Below are 22,736 nucleotides of genomic sequence, written 5' to 3'. Positions count from 1 at the left end.
AGAAGAAAGGTTCATATGTCAGGTCACAAGCTGACTAGGCCTGCAAGTTGGCAAAGTTTCACACACTTTCGCAGTGAGAGGTAAGTTCTCTCGGTCGGGTTTTCACATTACCTTATGTTGAAGAAAAATATGCAGCTGAAGACTTCTGTTCCTGGCAGTTCCTGCAGATCTCGCTGTTCCTGAGCCTCAGTCGTGGGAACAAGAGGGAGGACGTCAGGGGACTCCTGCACTGCACGGGGACTGGTCACAAAGCTGGCAAACTGCCAATTCTTCGATTCCGGTAGCTGTCTTCAAGCACACAAGCTGGTGTCCTTCTCCCTGGTTATTTGGAGTCCTGGAGCACTCTGAGGATGGTGTCCATGTGGCTTACAAGTTGATTGGTCCTACCAACTCAAAGGAAGAAGTCGTCCTTGAAGGACTTCTCTGTCGACATGAACTTGGCGATTCGGACCTGCAGCCGGGCTCCGCCGGGCAAACCAACGGTCCAGTAGTTGCAGCAGCCATCCTCTTCCAGCTCGTCTTCGGTTCTTTCGCTCCAGTGGTCGACTCTGCCTTCCAAGCCAAGAGACTCGCCTTTTAAGTAGTTTCCTCCCATTCATTCCAGCCTAGCTGCCCCTCACCCAGCAGGGTGGCTGTCCTTGCCGGACAGTCAGCCAGCCAATCACGCCAGAGTGCATTTGGGTGTCCTAGGAGACTAGGCACAGGGAGTTCCGGGCACCTCCCTCACTTCCTGCCCACCCCAGACACTCGGGCGCCAGAGGAGGTCTTCAGTCCTGAAGCCCGCCAAAGGTATAGAAAGAAAGGGACCAAACCTAGTTTGGCGCGCAAATACAAAATCTAGAAGGACCTTTCCAAAAAGAAATGGCGAAAAAAGAAGACCGGGACCTTTTCAAACAAAGGGGGCTTAGGTGCCATCTTGAAAAACATGGCTCCTGTGTTTTTTAGCTACCGGTGTTCGCGGTCGGAAAAAAACACGATAGTTCATTGTAAAACCACTGCCACCAGCCATTTCGAGAGGAAAGGGTAGCAGGGGACTGCTACATGAGTTTCTAGACATAGGGGATACTAGGTAACCCCTCCAGCACTCCATTGTAAGATAGGGTGCGTTGGGTCTAGGAATTTAAAAAGACTAGTAAAGTCAATTTAACTTTACTTTCTCTCTGAAACAGTAGTTTATCCCCGAGAAGGTGTTTAAACCTTGGGATAGCCTAAAAAGGCTTCCCTGCGTCACTGCACTGACGGTGTTGTGGGACACACATGAAAAGAGGATGCCTATGGAGTTATCTAAAACCCCAGAATCAAAGAACACAAGAGTAGAACACACATCAAAATACTTGAGAGAGAGGGAAAAAAGGCTCACACTCTCTCCACTTAAAAAAATCAAGTCCTCAAAATCCAGCAAAGTTCCTGGGGGTCTCTAAGGTGACACGGAATTTGCACTTTTATGATAATTCTGCCTAACAAGAGCAAGTGATGTGCTGTTGGCGGCCTCAGCCCGGTAAGTCTGTTGCCTGGGCTTGGGGTGTTTTACGGTCGGTAGTCGTCGTGTACTGTTGTGCGAGTCTATGTGTGGTTTGTTTTGTTATTGCAGTGTAGTGAAGTTGGTAGGGATTGTTGTGTTGTAGGCTTGTGGCTGTGTTTGGTTAGAGTTTGAGGGGTGTATGTAGAGTCATGAAATTGTTAGTGGATTGGTTAATTGGCATTGCTGTCTGGAAGCGAGGCGCTAAACTTCTGTATTCTCTCCAGGTGGGGTGCGTGAGCATTTCTGTGTCTCTGTGTCTCCGTCCAGCTCTGGGGCCGTCCGACACTCACAGTCCCTTTCACAGATGGCATCCACTCACATTCATAACCTTGCCAAGATGGGCACCGGCCATCTACGGGACACCTGTCTGTATGCGGGGCAAGCAGGCGTTTGAGCGTCCCTTCAAATCTGGCCCAGAGAGCATTCCCAATCCAGTTGGTGCGCAGCATCGGTCAAGCCAAGGTTACTCCATCCATATGTGGAGGCTGGTCGGCATTCACCATCTTATTCATGCATGCTATCGCATAGGGCAAGTAAGGCCTTCAACCATACTGACATTTAAGTTAATTAAGTTATTTTGTTTGAACTTTGAATCTGTGGTCTGTGTCTTGCTTCATGATGCCTTCACACCACCCACAACTAGGGACGCCCTGCCGAGCACCTGCCCATCTACCTTTATAGCTCCTGCTGCGCACCCTTTTGGCAACTGACCAGACATCAGGTCCACACCCAACAGCCACAACTAACCTGGACTAGTAACCGGAAAGCCACTAGATACGACCATCTGCCACAATAACCCGCATGGAAGTCAGCCCCTTGACCTAGAATGAGGTGAGATGGGCTTGAAAAACCACAAAAAGAACGTTTGTAGATATGATACCATTAAGCGGCAACCAAAAACTCACACCAGAGGCTTCACCAAACGGACCGACTTACTAACCCATTCTCCCCCTTCCTGCTTCTCCAACATAACCAACGCCTCTACACTTGACATGGGGCTAGCCACAATACATATAAACACATCAAGAAACAATCTAATGTTCACTCCCTACCATCTCTCTTAAATTCTGGAAGAAAACCTAGAGGGAACTCACTGGCACATAGTCCATAAATCCATCAACTACACAATCGCACATAAACACAATAGATAGTTCTTACATCAACAGCCATCCGTAACTCTGGACCCCTTATGGATACAACTAACCAGTGCGCACAACCACAATCCTCCCTAACATCACACGACACACACCAACACAAATACGAGTCACTGAGCCCTATCCATACAGTTACACACACTGGGGCTCCAGAAAAAACTGCCACCTGCAAAACAACCTAAAAAACGCCAGTTACTCCTGGTTTGGAACCTTTCCTATCATCCTATCCCCACTAACACACCCCGTCCTCCTCTTTTGCAGAGCCACGTGAGCACCTGGAGACTGCCCTTGGGTGGTAGTGGTGTACTGTATAAATCAACATAACAAAAAGAAGAAAAACATTTCGTAACATTTTATTGGGTTTTACAGATGAGCACAACATCAGCAATAATGCAGTAAACAATAGTGATATCAAGGTGATAATGTCTCTCACGGTGACTGTTGGGGGAGGGGAGAGTTGGTGACCTGATCGTTGTTGTCCATGATTCTCTCTGTTTATGGTAATCGAGCAGGTTCCCGCGTTCTGGGTTGATCTGGTTTAGTTTATGATTTAATAAAGCGGGCTGCTTTGGAGCCATCTGGTTAATGGAGGCCTTCTGGTGGGGGCTGGGAACATGACAGCGTAGTCCATAAATGGGTCCCAAATGTTTAGGGCTCTGGTTCAGTGAGCCAGATCGAATTGCAGTGATTTTTTCGGCCACCGCTATGTCCCAGCATTTGGACCACAAAAGTGCCACTGAAGGCCCGTCTTCGTTTTTCCATAACCGGGCCATTGTGATTTTTGCTGCTAGGAGTAGGTGTGCATAGGCGGGGGATGTGTCCTGAGATTGGTAATGTACCGCCACCTGTTTCGCCCAGATGTATAACTCCAGGGTCCCAGGGGATAGAGAGACCGGAGATTTCCTTGATGTGTTTTATTACCTCTCTCCAGTAGGCCCCAGCCTTCGGGCAAGTCCATACCATATGGAATAATGAGCCGGGGGCAGGGCAACCGCGCCAGCATGTTCCGGGAATGTTCGGATTTGCCATGCTGATTTGAGCTGGGATGACATAATACCTGTAGCAGAGTTTGTATCCCCCTTCCCTGTTTGTGATGCATTGTGAACTTTTATGCAGTCTGGTCCATATTTTCTCCCATTCCTCCACCTCTATTTCTCATCCCAAGTCCTTTTCCGATTCAAGCATGTACCTTTCTTTTTTGGAGGGATATGCCCTATCTAGTAGACGTTAGAGGGCGGAGCTTCTACCTCTTTTGGTTGGGGTTGAGATAATTCCAGCACTGTTAACTCTGGAGCATTTTTCCCGGATCACCATGTGGGACAGCTAGTGCCGGATTTGGGCATAGTGGAATCTTTCCCGTTCGTCGACCCCCAAACTTTGATTTGCAGCTCTCAAATGAAATGGGCGTTCCTTCTTCTGGAAAGTCCCTAGTTTTTAGTAGGCCACCCTCCCTCCAGGACTGGAAGCTGGACGGGGACATGCCTGGTGAAAAGTCGGGATTGTTCCAAATGGGGGTTAGGCAACCCAGAGCTCCTCGAATGCCGCATTTCCGGGCTGCTGCTCTCCAGCAGTGGACGGTTGTGATCTTTGCCAAGAGGGTATGTTTGGTAGGTGTGGGAGATCTGAATGTGTGACCGGGCACCAGGCCTCCTCGAGTTGTGTCCATTTCGGGGTGTCTGCCTCTTGTGCCCACGAAAATGCGTGCGACAGTTGCGCTGCTAGGGTGTATCTGGCCAGATCAAGTACTCCCATCCCTGCCTGCGCTTTTCCCCGCATCATTATTCGTTTGCCGATTTGAGGTCCCCCCCATCATACAAATTCTTAGATTTTTCTTTTGCAGAGCTGTCAGGGCCAGACCCAGAATATGGATTGGTAATGCTGTGCAGTAGTACAGCCATCTGGGAAGAAGTTTCATTTTTATGGCGGTAATCCGCCCGAACCAAGAGATTTCCTAGGGTTTCCATCTTTTTAGATCGTTTTGGAGTTCTTTAATCAATTGCGGGAAGTTGAGTACAACCGTGCCGGTTCTTTAGTGATGTGTACCCCGAGATATTCGATTGCTCCCGTTGCCCATGGGATCGGGATTAGGGGGCTCAGGGTATCTCTTTCTTGCTTAGAGAGGCTAATTGCTAAGGCTGAGGATTTGTCCAGGTTTACTCTGAACCCAGATAGAACCCTGAATTATTTGATCTCTTCCCATAGGGCTTTCAAGGACATCTCCAGGTTCGACGCTGTTATTAATACGTCGTCCGTGTATAAAGCAATTTTGCATTCATGGTCTCCCACAGTTAAACATTTTTAACAGTATCAAGCATATATGTCAGGTGCTGCTGGACCGCTGTCCCAAGACTCCAACCAGGTCCCTCTGTTTCTCTTCCAACTGTTTCCAACAGTGTTTCCTCCTTCAGGGGAGTCTTTTCTCCATTTTGTTCCCCAGTCTGGGTTCTTTCAGTCTCTCCCTCCCCACTCAAGGGTTCTGCTCCATCTCACTCTTCCTTCTTTCCCCCACTTTGGGGTTCTGCTTGTTCTCTCTCCCCACTATGGGGTTTCTCTCGGCTTTCCCCGCTCTGTGGCTTCTCGGTCTCTTCCCCATTCTGGGGCTCATTTCTCCCCACTATGGGGTTTCTCAGTGCTGACCAGCTCCTAAGCCCGCGTCTCTTTTCCCCCAAACAGGGGCTTCTCTGTGCTCTCCCCACTCTGGGGCTTCTTGGTTCTTTCCCTCTACGTGAATTGTGCCTCTCTGTCATGCCATGACCACCCGTCTCCATTTGCACTGTGTACCTGCTTGATGCTCATTGGGAGGTTTGTGATGTCCGTCCGGCGCTCCTTTCTGCAAGGAGCTGGACTTAGCATCTGCTTCTCTTCTTTCTCAGGGCGTATGGCTTCTCCTCAGGGCCTTGCCTCAGCCCTCCAAGGTTCTCTACTCTTGTTCATGCTGTGGTGGCGAATGGTTCCATGCTGTGGTGGCGGATGGTTCCATTTACTTGCTAGACCCTTCGTAGGAACAGATTTTCAGTTCTTCCACATTCAGCAATGTAAGAGTTAAGTGGAGGTCACCCCAGTTTTTACTTAAACCATGGTATGGAGGCAGGCTGTAATCCATCTGCCGAAAAGATTCTGCTTCTGCCAATATCTCGTATAAACCTATGAAGGAACTTTGAGCATGACTCAATTACATTGACCAGACCTATGGCTTTAGTTGTTACAAGTCTCAGACATGGAATCTCATTCAAAAGAGCACAAATATTAGATCTATTAAGAACAATCTGGACTACATTTCTCAAGACAAACTCTAAAAATAACAGTGATTTCGGCAAGAATGAATTCTGAGCCTTATTGCTTAGTTGGTCATTGAACTTTTTGATATACCACAGCTTTCCAGTTGTTAAATCTTCTAATGATTTGTTCAATGCATTGGCACTATGGAGACCAGATGTTAAGGGTATTTGATTGGTCTGACTATATGTCGAGTGGCATTTCACAAACCTAGTCTCTGCACCACTATCTTTTGCATTACATCATCCAGAAACCGGTTCCACATCACTGTTCTGATTTACATGATGGATGGCATCATCATCAGTCACATCTACTACTCGCTGGTCTTCGGTAGTACAGGCCACAAGATGTTTTTTGTGTTTTTCTTTTTTCCCCCCAATGTGCTGATTTGAACTTGTGGTGAAACTGGAAAAAAGAATTTGAGGCCTTTGCCTTGTTGGCAGAACCATATTCGGTGTGGTGCAAGGATTTCAAGTACTTTCTAGAGCTTTTCGCATTAACATCCCTCCTTTGTCGATTTGTTTATGTGATCTTTTGAGAGCCGTGATACGCACAGAACCAGGGAGAATTCAGCGACGCACACCGCTCCCAGGGCCCACCGACAAGTACAGGCGGACGGGTACGCACTCCCCCACCCCCGTGTGCCGGGGACCCGGAGGGGGCCCGATTGGGCAATGGGTGCGCCAGTGGGAGGAATGCTGTGGAGCGGGCCCAGTTTACGTGCTCTCCGCTGTCACTTCAGGTACGAGCGCGCGCCCCGATCACTCTAGAAGGAGGCGACCGGCTCCATCCGCTCGAAGCTGTCCTGGCCCTTCACGTGTGGACTCTCCTCCCGCATCCCGACTCGCAACCTGGCTGGGGGGCTGCGCAGAGCACCTGGACCCCGGAGAGAATGAGCAAGCCAAGGCGCCTCCGGTCCTATTAAGGGCGCTAGAAGATCTGATCTTAAACAGGCCACAAAAGAGGGTTGGGCCCCTGTCAGTCAGGGCATGTGCCCTCCTCGGAACCCACGCATACTCCTGAACTTACAAGATCACGGTACCCCGGCACCCCGACAGGGGTGTGCTGCGGAGGCCTCAAACTGATATCTCTCTTCCTTGGGTACTGCCCCGGAGCCTCGTGCTGTCCTACACCACGGGTTCCTCCCCAGTTGGATAAAGCAGGAAGATCTGAGGGGCAATTAATTACATAAGAGGGGCTATCCGTTATCGGAGCTTTTAATAACATCCCCCCATCACGCTTCGCCACTGGAGGACAAAGCCCGTATACATAAGTGTATACTTTTCAATAGACCATTCTCGAGGGGCTATCTGTGTATAGCTGTGACCCACGCACCTCGCCACTGGGGTCCCGCCACCCATGGACCCTAAGGGCAAATTGGCGAAATAGGTTTACACCAACCCACGAATCCCTGAGGCCACCCGCCGAGTCCAAGATGTCGACTGTAGGGTCTGACGCCGCTGCCACCAAGGCAGATGTTGCTGACCTGCTTACCGAGATGAGAAGCACGAGAGCAGATATAGGCAGCAAAATCGATAAAATCACACAAAGAATGGACAAAATGGACGACAGGCTGGAACAAGTCGAGCACAACCAAACCTCTCTCAACACGTTGGAGGCACAAATGGATCACCGCATTGCAGAACTAGAACACAGGGAAAAAGAAATACGCCTAAAGGTTGACGATCTTGAAAACAGGGAGCGCCGTAACAACATTCGTGTGTTTGGCGTGCCCCGAAAAGGAAGGCGAAACCAACCTTGACCTAAAACAGACCCTACACACCATTCTTAAGCTCCTATTTAGGGATGAATTAGGGGATGAACCCAAAATTGATCGCATCCATAGGGCTGGAGGCAGACCAGGAGGCCTGAGATCAATACTGGCTCGTTTTCACAATTACGCGGACAGAGCTAGGATCCTAGAAAAGGCCAGACACGCACCACAACTTTCCCTGGGCGAAGCGAACATCTCAATCTACCAAGATTTATCATCGCTCACGTTGGCAATGAGGAAGAAATGCTCCCCAATTACATGGATGCTGAAGGACAAAGGTATCAGGTACCGGTGGGGTTATCCGTTCTCACTCACCTTTGATTGGGAGGCCTCGACAACGAAACTAGTTTCGGAAAAGGACATTGCGGACTGTATAGCGGACCTGTTAGGTCCCCAGGGAGAAGGACCCTCCCTTGCTGAATTGAAAAGAGGTGAGGGTGAATGGCGCACTAAGGGCCCGCGGCGCAGGAGGATTCAGGAATCCAGAAAATTCCGGAGAATGAACAATTCATAAGACATGGAACATTGACCCGGATTCCAGGCTGTCACATTAAGCTGCACGTGGCAAAGGTACAATGGGGTGATTGGTATGGATGAAGCTGAGCGCTGGGGCGCCGCCCGCAAGAAAGTGGAGGGTTTTCGGTATGATGGTGGGGGGAGCTCACGCGCAGCATGCGCCAACGGTGCAGCCGACCCCAGGGTCAGACTTTAGATGTAATTGTTTAATTTCTGTTATGCATTCGACAAACTGGGGCCTGCATGTTTAGGGTGCCTGGGTGGAAATGTGGGGCAAAACGAACACTGGAATGATGCCCAAGAAGGGGGTCAGAATTAATATTTGTAAGTTGCTTTTGTGGTGTTAAGATTGCACGGTTGGGGGCTCACTGTTAAATATGTTTACATTGGGATAGGGCTGCTTGTTTCGCGGTTTCCATTAGTGGTCCGAGGCCGACTGGGTGATGTCAACCTGGGAGGATCGGACGCTGAATGTTGAGGGGGTGGGGGAGGAGGAAAGGGTTGGCTGGGAAAAAGACATATGATCCATGAGAAGACAGACCTGGGGGGCGGAAGAACACAAAGTGGGACCATGAAGGGTCAAAGCGTGAATTGGAAGGGTCCCTCCTTGGCCTCTGCAGGACTCGCGGAAACCAGACGCATGAGAAATGAACCATGCATTTCATTATCGAGCATGACACGGACCATGATGCAGATGACATGGTCGCTTAAGCACTCACATGACGCGCAAGATGGCGCCTATACTCTCTAACGACACACTACGAATATGCACACGTAATGTGAAGGGATTAAACTCCCCCATGAAACGATCCATGGTGGCCAGAGAATTCAGGAGGTCAAACGTAGATGTTCTTTTTCTGCAGGAGAGACAATACCAAAGGGGGGAGGAGAGGGTGATTGCATCACATGAGTTGGGCCCTTCCTACTGGAGCTCTGGTATCTCAAAAAAAGCGGGAGTGGGGATTTTAATTCGCAGGGGCCTTCGGATGTCGACTCTTGAGACTTGGTCAGACAAGGAAGGAAGGGCTCTCGTGGTTGTGGGAAACATTCGAGGCACAATTGTCACCCTTGCCACGCTCTACGCACCTAACCAAGGGCAGAATAGGTTCCTCCACAAAATCACTGAGAAGGTTTTTAGCATGGCCAAGGGACACATAGTGCTAGGTGGAGATTTTAATACATGGATGGACACCTCTGTGGATAGACAGACTAGGTCCGATGCACACGATCCACCCACCTCCCGAGGTGAAGCTGAAATCAAATTAACCCTGGACCTAAATGGCCTCACTGACAGTTGGCGGCATTTGCATCCAGCGGATAGGGGCTTCACCTTTCACTCCCTCCCTCATGACACACTCACACGCATTGACTACATTTTCCTCTCCGATGGCCTCCGACGAATACTTCGTGCCGCGAATATACACCCCACCACATGGTCGGATAACGACATGGTTACGGTGGACGTATGCTGGAACGACCTGGCCCTCGGAATACTAAATGGAGATGTAATGACTCCTTATGGGCAGACTCGGCTTTCAAAGAAACTCTTGAAACTGAGATCGATCAATTCTTTGCCACAAATGACACGGGAGAGGTTGGGAAGACATCCGTATGGGAAGCAGCCAAGGCCACTTGGAGGGGGGTGCTCATTAGGGAGGGGGTCCGAAAAAAAAGAGAACGTGCCCTGATAGAAAAGAATATTAGGGAGAAGGTCTCCTCAGCCCAAAAGTTAGCACAGTCCTCCCCATGTGAGAGACCCAAGCATCTTGCTGAAGCTAAACAGCTCAGAGAGGAGCTGAAAACACTTATCGTGGGCAAAACAGCTCAAACCCTACAATACCTCAAACAAAAATATTATGAAAAAGGCGACAAGGCAGACGCCCTCCTGGCGGCTCGTCTTCGTACACAGAAGGCAGAGAGGTGGGTCGATCTCATCGAGAGGACTGACGGCACCCTCACAGACACGATAGTAACATCCCCCAAAGGCATACAAGAAGCATTTGCCTTCTTTTATAAAGACTTATATACATGTGACCCTCCCCCTCCTCCTGAGAGTAATGACACATACCTCGAAGAAGGGCAGATCCCCACGCTCACATCCGTGGAGACCGAAGAGGAAGTCACGGAAGCCATAAAAAGCCTGAAGACGGGAAAAGGCCCCTGGGGATGATGGTTTCACGCCTGGTTTTTATAAGACAATCTCTGCACTCATTGCCCCTTTCCTTGCACCCTTGTTCAATCACATCTTTGACACAGGCCAAGCCACCCCCGTCCTTCTCACAGGCCCTGCTCGTTGTCATTCTAAAGGAGGGTAGAGACCCCAAATATTGTAGCTCCTATCGCCCAGTCTCTCTTCTCAACATTGATGCTAAGGTATATGCTAGAGTCATTGCGGCCTGGCTTGAATCGCACTTACCTCGACTAATACACTCCGATCAAGTTGGCTTCGTTATTGGGAGACAGGGTGCGGATACCATGAGGAAGACACTTCACCTAATTCATGAAGCACAGGGAATGGGAGGGGATCCGTTTCTTCTGTCATTGGATGCCGAGAAGGCCTTTGATAGGGTGTCATGGGACTTCTTAGAAAGGGTTTTGGTCTGGAACGGGCTCGGGCCGAAGCTCCGCCACGCCATCAAAGCACTGTACACATCCCCCACAACGTCAGTGGCAGTGAACAGAGGCTATTCACACTGGTTTCCCTTGGAAAGGGGACCAAGGCAAGGCTGCCCACTGCCGGCAATACTATTTGTACTGTCCCTTGAGCCGCTGACGCAGAGGTTAAGGAACGATGGTGAAGTAAAGGGAATCATAGTGGTTGATCGCGAGTATAAACTAGGCCTCTACGCTGATGACATATTACTACACCTAACTGATCCCCTGAATTCTGTCCCAGCTGCGATCGATATAATCGAAGAATATGGCGAACTGGCCGGCCTGAAAATTAACACTGGAAAGTCTAACCTCCTCCCAATTGATAAAAGTAGAGTCTCTGAGTCGGAGCGCTTTGCCCCTCTAGGAGTAAAGGTCAGCCTCTCCACACTCCGATACCTAGGCATCAATGTTCCACACGACTTGGATTCCCTATATGAGGCTAACTTCCCCCCCTCTGTCGCTTGTGCTTCAAAATGACATCCAAAGGTAGTCCAGACTCACCATCTCCTGGCTGGGCTGTCTAAACGCAATAAAAATGGTGATTCTTCCCAAAATACTTTACTTGTTCCAAATGCTCCCCAAGAATACTTTATGGATACTAAAAAATCTCTCTTAACCTTCCTGTGGCAAAATCAAAAGCCAAGAGTCCCCAGATCTTTGCTCCAGCTTCGAAAAGACAATGCAGGGGTAGGCCTCCCAGACATAGAAACATATTATAGGGCAGCCCAGCTGCGTGTGCTTGTTCCGCATGTCAAGCAGCAGTCAGAACCGCAATGGATAGCCTTGGACAATTACCATCTCCGCCCTTTCATTCTGGGTGAATGGCTATGGGTTCCTTGTCCCAAGCTACGCAATAGTGTCAAAAATCACCCCATTATTGGAACGATATGGGCTATATGGAAGCCAGGCAAGAAAATGGTGGGAGTTACAACCGTTGGGACACCTCTGATCGCCAGGGATCCGGGATGCAATCCCGGACCCAGGGAGCTATGACACATGGTATGACGCGGGATTGGAGAGGGCTGGTCAACTCTGGAGGAATGGCACCTTCATTACTATTCAGGAGCTCCAGGAGGCAATTGGCATAGGCTCGCTTTCAGTTTTCCTCTACCTTAGACTCAAGGGGGTTATGACAAGGGTGATATGGAAAGATCAGCTACAAAGGGACCTCACCCCTTTCGAGAGAATTCTCGACACCTGTACGACCTCTAGAGGTTTAATTAGTGCAATGTACTCGGCGCTGATTGAGGTCGATATTACACCATCCCTCACACTCAAGAACAGATGGGAATCAGATATGGACAGGCAGATTTCACAGAACTTATGATTACAAATTTGTAGACGAACGGCGAAATCATCTATATCCTGCCAATATAAATTGCATGCCGTCAAGTTGATGTATAGATGGCAGTATGATCCGATCCGGCTGGCTAAAATGTACCAAGGGGTAAGCCCACACTGCTGGAGGGGCTGTGGGAAGCGAGCAGACTATTGGCATATGTGGTGGGGATGTGAGGTGGTCCAAGCTTATTGGTCAGATGTTCTCAGCTGGATCAAGGAATTGGATGAGGATGTATGGGAGAAACAACCATTCCTGATTCTGTTCGGCCTGGTTGAAACGGACGACACGACCTTGAAAGCACCCAAAATGATACAAGGCCTTCTTATGGCCGCAAGAGCCTTTCTCACCATGGCTTGGAAGAGACCCAAGCTCCCTAGCAAAACAGAGTGGTTGGGGGTTGCACTGAACATATACAGAATGGACAATCTGACTGCGGCCCTGCAGGGGGATCGTACCAGTTGAGAATGCATGGTCTGAATTTCGTGCTAAATATGTCACATAAACAGAATGTGTGCAGAGCGTTACTACACCCAGAGATAATATATGCGATGGTTCATGTTGTCTGCCATGTCGATTTCACAGGTCATTTTGTGCTCATGTGTCCTATGTTATGTATATGAAAATGGTTCTAATGTAACATCTGGTGTCTTCTAGCCCGTCAGATGGCGACATGGGAATTGGGGGGGAGGGGGGCAGGGTGTAGGCAATTGGTTTCCACGTTGCTATTGGAAATGTATGTGTTCCGCAAAGACTTTATATGTTCTATACACGGTTGCTGTTTTTTGCAATAATCTTTATCTGTCTTATTGGTGGAAAATGTTTGTATATGATTACCAAACTGCTACCTTTTGAAAACTAATAAAACTGAAATTTGAAAAAAAAAAAAAGAGTGGGGGAGCAGCACAGAAGAGGATGGTGTGTAGATATCCTAATAAATATTTCTTTTTAACTGACCAGTTGACAACAGAGCTGCTTCCTGGCACCTTATAGAAGCATTTGATGCGTATCTGTGCCTATAGTAAAAATATTGGAGCATCAATGCTCCTGCATTGCCTTTAGACGAGATGACATTGGGGGAGTGGGGTGCCCGTGACCACCGCCGCCCCTCCAATACTCCCACCATCTCCCCCACTAGAACATTTTGTGTGGCAAAATGTGTTGTCCTTTCATTGGGAAACTGTGTGTGGGTGGACGAAGGCGGTGGCAGCAAGTGGGCAAATACGTTTTGAGCTCCAGTATTCTGTCTATAGGTGTTTTCTGCTGGCATATTCGTAATATTGGCAATACAGCAAACTGCATTGTCTTTTTTGTGTCCTTTGTTGATTTAATATCATGAATTGCCATTTTAAAAGTTAACCATATTACAAACCAGTGCCAGTGCCAGTGCCCTCTCACCTCTTCCTTTTTCTGTATTTTCCGAAGAAACATTTCTCTTATGCATATGGTTTACAATATAGAATTGCACCATGCTTAGTGCAGTAGACCTAATCCCACATTCCTGCTTTTCACTGTGGAGTACAATATCTACCCATTATTAAGTGGTTTTTCTCCAGAACATGTTTGCTACAATAGCACCACATTAACAACTCTGGCTATGACACCTCTGTAATGCCTGGACTTTATGTGGTGTCATTGTAGTTACAACCAGACTAGTTATTTGTTACCAAGAGTAAAATGCATCTATTGTCTTACTAATCCCCTTAAACTGGATAATTCCTCAGTCCACTATTGGGTGTGAATTGCTGCAGAGCTCTGACAAAGTAAGACTTGAGCAGACCATTTTTGATGTGTTTAATTGGCCGTATGATCATTATTTTCCTTACTGTTTTACAGGACCACCTAAATGACAATGGACACCAGCCCCCACTTTCATTCCCTGCATTACACTCCCTGCATAACATAAGGTGAGACATGTATTCAATGTACATGTCATTAACTTATTTTCTTTTTGTTGGGGTGACTGCACAGGTTTAACTTTAATGCATGCAGAACATGAATGGTGGCTCTTTTGATATTCCCAAGGCAAATGGTGCAGGTTACTGGAGAGCAATGGACTATATTCAGAGGACCACCTTTCACATGGAGATAATGACTGTCTACCAGGACTAGTATATGTGCGTGCCACATACTGTCCAAAGAATTACATACAAAGCTTTTAAAACATTTTTTTAAAGTTTGTAGTAGTGAAAAGCGCTGCCAACACAGCAGAGGAAGAGATATGAAAACTTTCACATCACTGAAAGAGTGAAGCAAATTCTTGATGATAATTTTACTATGATTTTTTCAAGACACTTCTCTAGTTGCACAATGGCGAGGGTGGTTACCAGTTTGTTTCATTCCTATTTTCTAGATATACCACACACACACACACACACAATTAGTCACCTTTGGAACCACTTGCGCGTCCTCTTTTGCCAAATTCATGACAGTTTAGGGGAACCTCATCTTCCTCTTCTTTAACGATAAACGAAATAACATCCGTTTCTGCAAGGAAAAAAAAACAAATTTAAAGTTTATGTAGAACACTTATTTGCAAAGCTCAGTTATTTTGAAGTTAACGATGACAAGACAGGCACATACGAATTTGATAATCTTTTTTTTTTTTCTTTTTAAATAATTTTTATTTTCAAAATAAAACAATACAAACCAAACTTGCAGCATTATACATTACAAACTGTAAACATCAATTAATGCCATGTTACTGCACTTCAAGCCCCCCCCCTCCCCCAAGAGCTTATCAACCTTACAGTTCTGTGTACACTTGGTGTGGCCGGGCGTCGCCCCTCTCGGAAGCAGCAGGGTCCATTTCCGTGCCAAACAGTCCCGTAATTAACATTCTCCAAGCCGCCAGGTTGCCCACTTCTTCCTCCCCACAATTACCACACGCTTCCTGCCATACCACCGTTTCAGCCTCCGCCCACTTCTGCAGGTCCCGCCACCATATCTCTATTCTTGGCCCATGGCGTTGCTTCCAACTCATAGCTATCCTTCTCTTAGCAAGTACATACGCCAGGTGTCTCAGTTTCCCGAGATGTTTGGTGTTCCGTGGTCTAGGGAACCCTCCCAGGAGGCAGGCCCAGGCCGTGTCAATGCGTAGCAGAACCCCCTTATCTGCTAATTTCTGTGCCACTTCCCCCCAAAAGCCTTCAATCACTGGGCAGGACCAGAACATATGTGTCATACCTGCGTCTTCTTCATCGCATTTCGGGCATGCTTGTCTACCTGCGTTCGCAAACTTGGCTATTTTCTTCGGGGTCATATATGCTCTGTGCGTGATGTACAGCTGTATTTGCTGCAATCTAGCATTCCTGGACACTTTCTTATGGTATCCCATGGCCCGTTCCCACATCCCATCAGTCATCTGTGCCCCCACTTCCGCTTCCCAATCAAGCCTCAAATCCATCAAGTCCTTCCCCACCCGGGTCATCACCACCTCATATAATCTAGAGATCTCATACCCGCCCTCTGATATATCATATATCGTTCCGATCAGTGCGTTCGGATCTTCCGCTAGCACCGTCTCCGGCCAAGTCTTGCGGATGATCTGTACCAGCCTTAGATATGTAACATATTGGCCCCCGTGCAGCCCTGTTTCTTCACTCAGGTCTACGAATTCTCTAATGGCCCCATCCTGCCATATGTCTCCCAATGTGGCCAGCCCAACCGTTTCCCAATATGTCCTGATAATTTTCCTGAGCTGGCTGTCCCCCATAGTTAGGGCGACCAGTGGCACATGCGGGGAACACGGGTGCGGGCTCTCAATCAACTGGCACATTCTACGCCAAATTCTCCACCCCAACAGCAACATACATGGGCATCCTTGCAAGTCCGACCTAGGGACCCAGACAACCTCCTTTAGATAAAACGGGGCGCAGTCCCTCCCAACCAGCCTAGACTCAGGAGTTTCCTCATCAGAGAGCCATTTGGTCATGTATTGCAGCTGGCTGGCCACATAATAGGCCTCAAAGTTCGGCAGCTTGATGCCTCCCCTATCGTGGAAATTTTGCAGTTTCCACAAGGCTACCCTGTTGCGGATGCCGTGCCACAGGAAGTCCCTGCATACACTATCAAGTTTGACAAAGAACTTCCTGGGTATCAAGTATGGTATATTGCTGAAAAAGTGCAAAAGCCTGGGCAGGACCACCATTTTAAGCATCGCCCCCCGGCCCACCATTGCCAGCGGCAGCTTCTCCCAAAACCGCATACTATCGCAGATTTTCTTTACCGCCGCCTCGGTATTGTGCAAGTGTTCTTCCTTCACAGCATGATATACATCAATTCCGAGGTAGCGGAAAGACTCAGTTGCCCAAGGCACGGGCAACACCGGCAACCGTTCCAGAGGGACCCCAATGAAGCTCCCCAGCGGAAACATGCTTGATTTACTGGGATTAACCGCTATGCCGGACAACTCCGCATACTTTTCCATGACCTCTAAAATGTACTGGAGGTTTTCCTCCGGATACTTCAGGTACAACAACAGGTCGTCAGCATATAGGGATATCAAATGGTTCTCTCCTCCCACCTCGATGCCAACCAAGTCATATTGTTGTCTGAGGTACACCGCCAGGGGCTCCAGGGCCAATATGTACAGCATCGGGGACCAGGGGCATCCCTGTCTGGTGCCTCTGCTAAGTCGCCACCTTTTGGATATCACAGATCCCGTGCGCACCCTGGCCAGTGGCTCGCTGTACAGCAGTTTCGCCCACCTCACATAGCCAGGCCCAAACCCGTACCCCTCCAAGGCCGCCAGCAACCACGGCCACCTCACTGAATCAAATGCCTTAACTGCATCTAGGGACACCACCACCATCTCTTCATCACTTCTGTTCCCCTCTTCAATCACCCGGTGAAGTCGCCTGTGATTGTGAGTTATGTTCCTGTTGGGGACATAGCCCGTCTGATCCGGGTGTATCAGTTTACTGATGACCCTTCGTAGCCTGTTGGCCAGGACAGCCGTCAGGATCTTGCTGTCCTGGTTCAACATCGACAGCGGCCTATACGATCCACAGCTTTGTCGGGGTTTATTAGGCTTGGGGAGCGGCACTATCAGCGCTTCTCTGAGCGTTTCCGGTAACCGACCCTTCTCGAAAGATTCATTGAACATTTCTAGCATCGGGGGGAGTATCTCTGCCCCATACACTTTATAAAACTCACTCGGGAGTCCGTCCGTGCCCGGAGTCTTACAAGTGGGCAATCCCTTCACTACCTCCTCCAGTTCCTCTAGTGTAATAGGTGCGTCCAGCTCCTCTCTTTCTTCATCACTAATCCTGGGCAGCTCTATGTCTTCCAATGTAGTTCTGATCTCTGCCTGATATTCTCCCCCTATGTCCTCATACAGTGCTCTATAATAATCAAGGAAGGCTGCATTAACTCCTTCTTGGGTGTCTACCTCCTCTCCGTCCTCTCTAACTATCATCCTGATCGGGGGCCTAGGGGTTTCTCTCTTATATAACCATGCCAGTAGGCGGCCAGTTTTGTCTCCACCCGCATGCTGCCTCTCAACATATTTTCTATAGTTAAGGTTACAGAGCCTCTCCCAAAGCTCCGAACACTGCTGCTGCAGCTCAAGTACTAGGTCTGCATCCCCTCCTGCCTTGCTACATTCGCGCTCCAATTGTCTCTCCGCCTTCTCTAGCTCCATCAGAACCCCACCCTGCAGGCCCTTTGACTTGGAAATAGCGTCCCCCCGTAACACAACCTTGAATGCCTCCCAAAGTGTACCAGCCGAATCTACACTGCCCGTGTTAACCTCAAAGTACCGCTGGATCGCCTCCCTGATGTCCTCCCTAAAAACCGTGTCCCTAAGCGCCTCCGCACGGAGGCGCCATGTAGGTATTCGTGCACGAGGGCGGCCATACTGCCAGGTCAACACTAAGGGCGAGTGGTCCGACAGGACCCTCGCTTTATATTCAATTTGAGTGGTCGCCATCACCACTTCTGACGTGGCAAAGAAATAATCCAATCTCGTGTGTAGGCGCTGTGGAGCAGACTAGTGAGAATACTGCGAGGTATTAGGGTATTTCAGTCGCCAAACATCCGCCAGCCCAAAGTCGGCCAGCAACGTCTGTAGTACTCTGGCCGCCGGGGTGGGCCGATCAATCCTCTCATCGGACCTATCTGCCCTTGGATCGACAACACAGTTAAAATCCCCTCCCCAAATGATCGCTCCCCCCACACATGTGCCCAGACGGGTGCATAGGGTCCTGAAGTATGCAGCAGCATTCTGATTGGGGGCGTATGTGTTAATAATGCAAACCTCTCTATCCTCTACCAGGGCTCTGAGCATGACCAGCCTGCCCTCCGTGTCCACCTCCTGCCACGTGACTCTGAACGGAACGTGCGGTGCTACCCAGATTAGCACTCCACTGGCATAGGCAGAGTACGGGGAGCCCACCACCATGCCACTCCACTTTTTCTCAACCAGTTCTAACGTGTGCCGGTTCAGGTGTGTTTCTTGCAATAGTGCAATGTCAATCCTCTGCCTTTTGAGGTACAACATAACTTTATTCCTTTTTAAATAACTATTAAGTCCCCTGACATTCTAGGTGACAATCTTAAGGTCTCCCATGGCAAGTACGTTCCTCCCTGCCTCCCATGTAGCGACCCCCAACCGCCCTCATGACACAGATAGCGTTTCGGTCCAGTAACTCCTCATATAAGCTCAAACTCCCTTCAACTATATACACAACTAAACCCCAACTTCCCTCCCCTCCCCCCACCCCTGCCTTCCCCAACATCACACACCCCAACTGCTGCCCAGCTCCAGCCTCAGAGCTCAGGCACCCCCACATCTAGCTCCGCAAGCACTGGTCGGTGAACGGAGCCCAGTAGGGTGAGGTCACCCTAACGGCCACCCAACTAAAACTATTCTGGGGTAGAGAGTATCGCCCCGTAAGGCTCCCGATCAAATAAACATTCACAATGTCTTGACAAATAGTGCAATCATCTGACCTTCTTTACCGAAGGTGTCACACCGACTATATTCAAGTCCCACGAGCCACGCCATCTTGCGACGCCATTTTACGATTCCCGTATCTCTTCCGAGCCCTTTCTGGGCCGAACTTCTGATTCCTGGGGGCATCCTTGCGCATCGAGCCATCCCATAGCATCCTCCGGGGTTTCAAAAAACAAGGTTTTATGTGCATGGAAGACCTTCAATTTTGCAGGATAGAGTAACATATTTGTGGCCCGCTTCTCTCAGCCTCTGCTTTACAGACCCAAAGTTCATGCGACTACGCTGTACAGTCAGAGTATAATCTGGATAAGCCGTGATGTTTGCCGCTCCTCTCGTGATCGTCCCTCCTTTACGGAAGTATTCCAGTATCCTCTCCCGGTCGCGGTAGTTAAGGATTTTGGCGATCACAGGCCTAGGCGGGTTCCCCGGGGGTGGCCTTCTAGTTAGGGCTCTATGTGCTCTTTCTACTGCAAATCCTTGAGATAGGGCCCCTCCAGGTATCTCCTGTAAGAGCATGGATTCGATGAAATCCGTAGGGTCACGGCCCTCCATCCCCTCCGGTAGGCCCACGATGCGGATGTTGTTGCGACGGGCTCGTCCCTCAGCCTCCTCCGCTCTGCTCTCCAGGTTGCCCATCCTTTGTGTCAGGGCATGCAAGTCGGCCTTATGAGTGGCGCAATCTGCTGTATTCGGGCCAACTTCTTTTTCGAGGGACTCCGTGCGATCCAGTGCAGTCTTCAGTTCAGTAACGGCCAGTTCCAGCTTTGATTCCCAGGCCGCCCTCAGTTCCACAATCGCCGCCAGGATTTCTTGGTTGGTGCACGAAGACGTCGTGCCACTCCCAGCCAGCGCATCCTTACTTTTGGTAGTGTCCTGGCTCGGGGGAGTTTTAGTGAAATCGTCTAAGGTAGGCTGTTTCACCTTCGGCCGCACCGGCCTGTTCGACATGGCTCAGGAAATCGATCGGTTGCTAAAGTAGCAAGTTTGTGTACAGTGCACCTTCACAGCTAGGCCACCGCACAACTCGCCTCTATTCCAGTCCCGGGCCCTGGTCGGCCATTTTGAGTCGCCCTTTGTTCGCGGAGTCCTTTAACTCGTAGCCACCGATCTCCGTCGCCGTTAATCCTATTCTCTCCAGAAGTTCACAATGCGTGGCCAATACCTTCGCACACCATCATGTGTATCGTCGGTGGTCAGCGATCCGTCGTACCGCACATATTTGCCCGGATCGTTGCAGGATCTCGGGAGCTCCTCCAGAACGCGTCCTCCTACATGGCTCTCGTAGCCACGCCCACGAATTTGATAATCTTGATCACAATGATTTAGAACTCATCAGGTGATGACAGGGGCTGGGAAAGGGCTAACACAGCTCTATGTTTTATTATTACTACTACTACTACCACCACCACCACCACCTTCAACACCACCAACACCACTAACCCTCCTCCCCAGCGGGGCTAGGGAGAAGACGGATGAATCTCTACATCATAATAATGTTTTCATTATCATGACTTACAACATTATAAATGCTGGATTCCTCATCCCTTTAAGTGGTGTAGCAACTGCCATCATAATCCAACGTAATGGTTCTATGTTCATTGACCTCTGAAAGGGAGTGCGACTGTGCTGGCCTCGTCAAGATTCATATCTGTTTAAGGTAACTGCTTATCAGGAGCTAGCCATAGAGGCTTGCAATGCTACATGCTGTGAGAATCCTGCAGAGTCATCACTGATTCCCCTATGGTGAGGTCCTCCCACATGGCCAGGAGACGGCAGCTGCTACCTGATCCTGACCCTGGGGGTGGTATTATGAAGGAGGATCATGTGGGAGAGGAAGACTACCGGGAGGAGGTGATGACTCCTTTGGGAGAGACAAGGTATTCCCCCCCTTTTGAAGACAGCACATTAATACCTAAACTGCTGATGGATACTGCCATTCTGTGCAGAAAACCATTAATTCCTTAAATACACATTACTCGCATTTAACATCTTTTGTTCTAAACAACAATCCTAGGGACTCAACTCCCAAAACTCCTGAAGTACTGAGACGAGGAAGAGGGAGTTGGCATGGATTGAAAGAAACCCCAAGCTTAACATGCAGACTAGTAGTTGTAATGGAGATCAGCTGTGCAGGACAGTTAAACATGGTGAACACTTTCAATTGGAAGGTGGAGATAAAAGAAGCAGCTTGGGCGTAGCAGGAAGCAGGACTACAGGTGAAGGCAAAAGCACAGGAACGAACTGTGCTGAAGGAGACAGGTGCTTTCAAGCTGCCGCTTGTCAGCATTTCTTACTGGGGTGGCAGGGAGGCCCAGGGAAGCGTGGCAGGCTCCTTGGAAGAACTGCAAAAGAACCCGCAGCAGCAGCAAAGCGGTCAAGCATGCGGACGTGCCTAACAGTAATAACTTTACTGTCAAGTGAATGCAAGGCCACAGGAGAGCTGAAAGAGGGTCTGCAAAGCAGGAGATATCATTCCTGCAGCGTCATGCCACAGGTCAAATCCAAACTTGAACAAGTCTCCCTATATGAGATGTCCATATGAGGAAGCGTGGGACAAGTAGTATCTGAAACCAATGAAGTATAGACAGTGTAGGAGTACAACTGTGCTATACTGGAAAACAGAGAGGACATTGAAAGAAGCCCTGATAAATGAAATATCAGGGAGTGAGCCTTTTGGGGGAAAGATACCTGGCAGGAGAGTACACAAGGGGATCTACAAAACCCAGAAGGGGATTCCTGGCAGGGGGGGTACACCAATGAATCCACTTAAACTCTATGACAGAAAAAGACATTGTGAAAAGCTACCTGGCAGGAAAGTATACCAAGGGACCTAACAAATCTAATGAAGAATCCTTGGCAGGGGAGTATACCAGGAAGTCATCCTTTGAAAGATATTGTGTGTGGGGGTGTGGCCAGCTGACTAAGCCGACGGATGCATACTCGTGAGCTCCTGTGCTCGGCCCCATTCTGGTGCCCAAAACACCACCTGAAATACATGTAAATAAGGAACAGTAACTGGGCAACTGTGGCCGAACTGCAAGGGCATCCCCCTTGAAAGGTTGGAGTGGATTGGCCCGCTACAAGAGGAGAAGGACCGGGAGGGTGCCTGCCGGACTCCACAACAAAATGGCAGTCGGGACCCGCATGACAAGGGTCTGGTGGAAAGTAATAGTGCTACGTGCCGGCAGAAGATTTGCGACGGGAAGGGAGACCCCCCCCCCCCGTCAGTTTTCAGTGAGGGAATAGTGCAGCGGTGCTGCCACCTGGCAAGCAGACACCACAATGAGGGACGGAGGCGCCATGGCGACTGCAGCGAAGAAGGCCCCAGGTCGGGGGCCGGACCACCATTGCAGTACAAGTACCCCGCAGTGGGAGGCACAAGGCGGGGAGAAGCAAGCTGCCTAGAGGCGCTGTGTGGCTGTGGACATCGAAGCCCAATCAGAAGCGGGGAGCAGTGGAGGAAGTCTGAGTGGTCCGGAGCGCGAAACAGGAGAAAGAAGTGAAGCGGACAGCGCTGCACCTGTTGCGGGGTGTGCGGCTGG

General features: G+C 49.4%; 1 protein-coding gene across 1 annotated transcript in view; it reads right to left on the bottom strand.

Annotated features, from left to right (window-relative positions):
* The window catches only part of LOC138453804 (zinc finger protein 11-like), a 2,054,811-nt gene that overhangs the window by 371,138 nt on the left and 1,660,937 nt on the right, over positions 1-22,736 (bottom strand). The window contains exon 14 of the mRNA XM_069606980.1: positions 14,625-14,723. Coding sequence (XP_069463081.1) covers positions 14,625-14,723 — 99 coding nt within the window. The remainder of the gene's footprint in view (positions 1-14,624; positions 14,724-22,736) is intronic.

This window comes from Ambystoma mexicanum, chromosome 4p (assembly GCF_040938575.1).
Source record: "Ambystoma mexicanum isolate Mex_15411 chromosome 4p, UKY_AmexF1_1, whole genome shotgun sequence".
NCBI classification, from domain to species: Eukaryota; Metazoa; Chordata; class Amphibia; order Caudata; family Ambystomatidae; genus Ambystoma; species Ambystoma mexicanum.
This window is presented reverse-complemented; position numbering and strand designations above follow the sequence as displayed.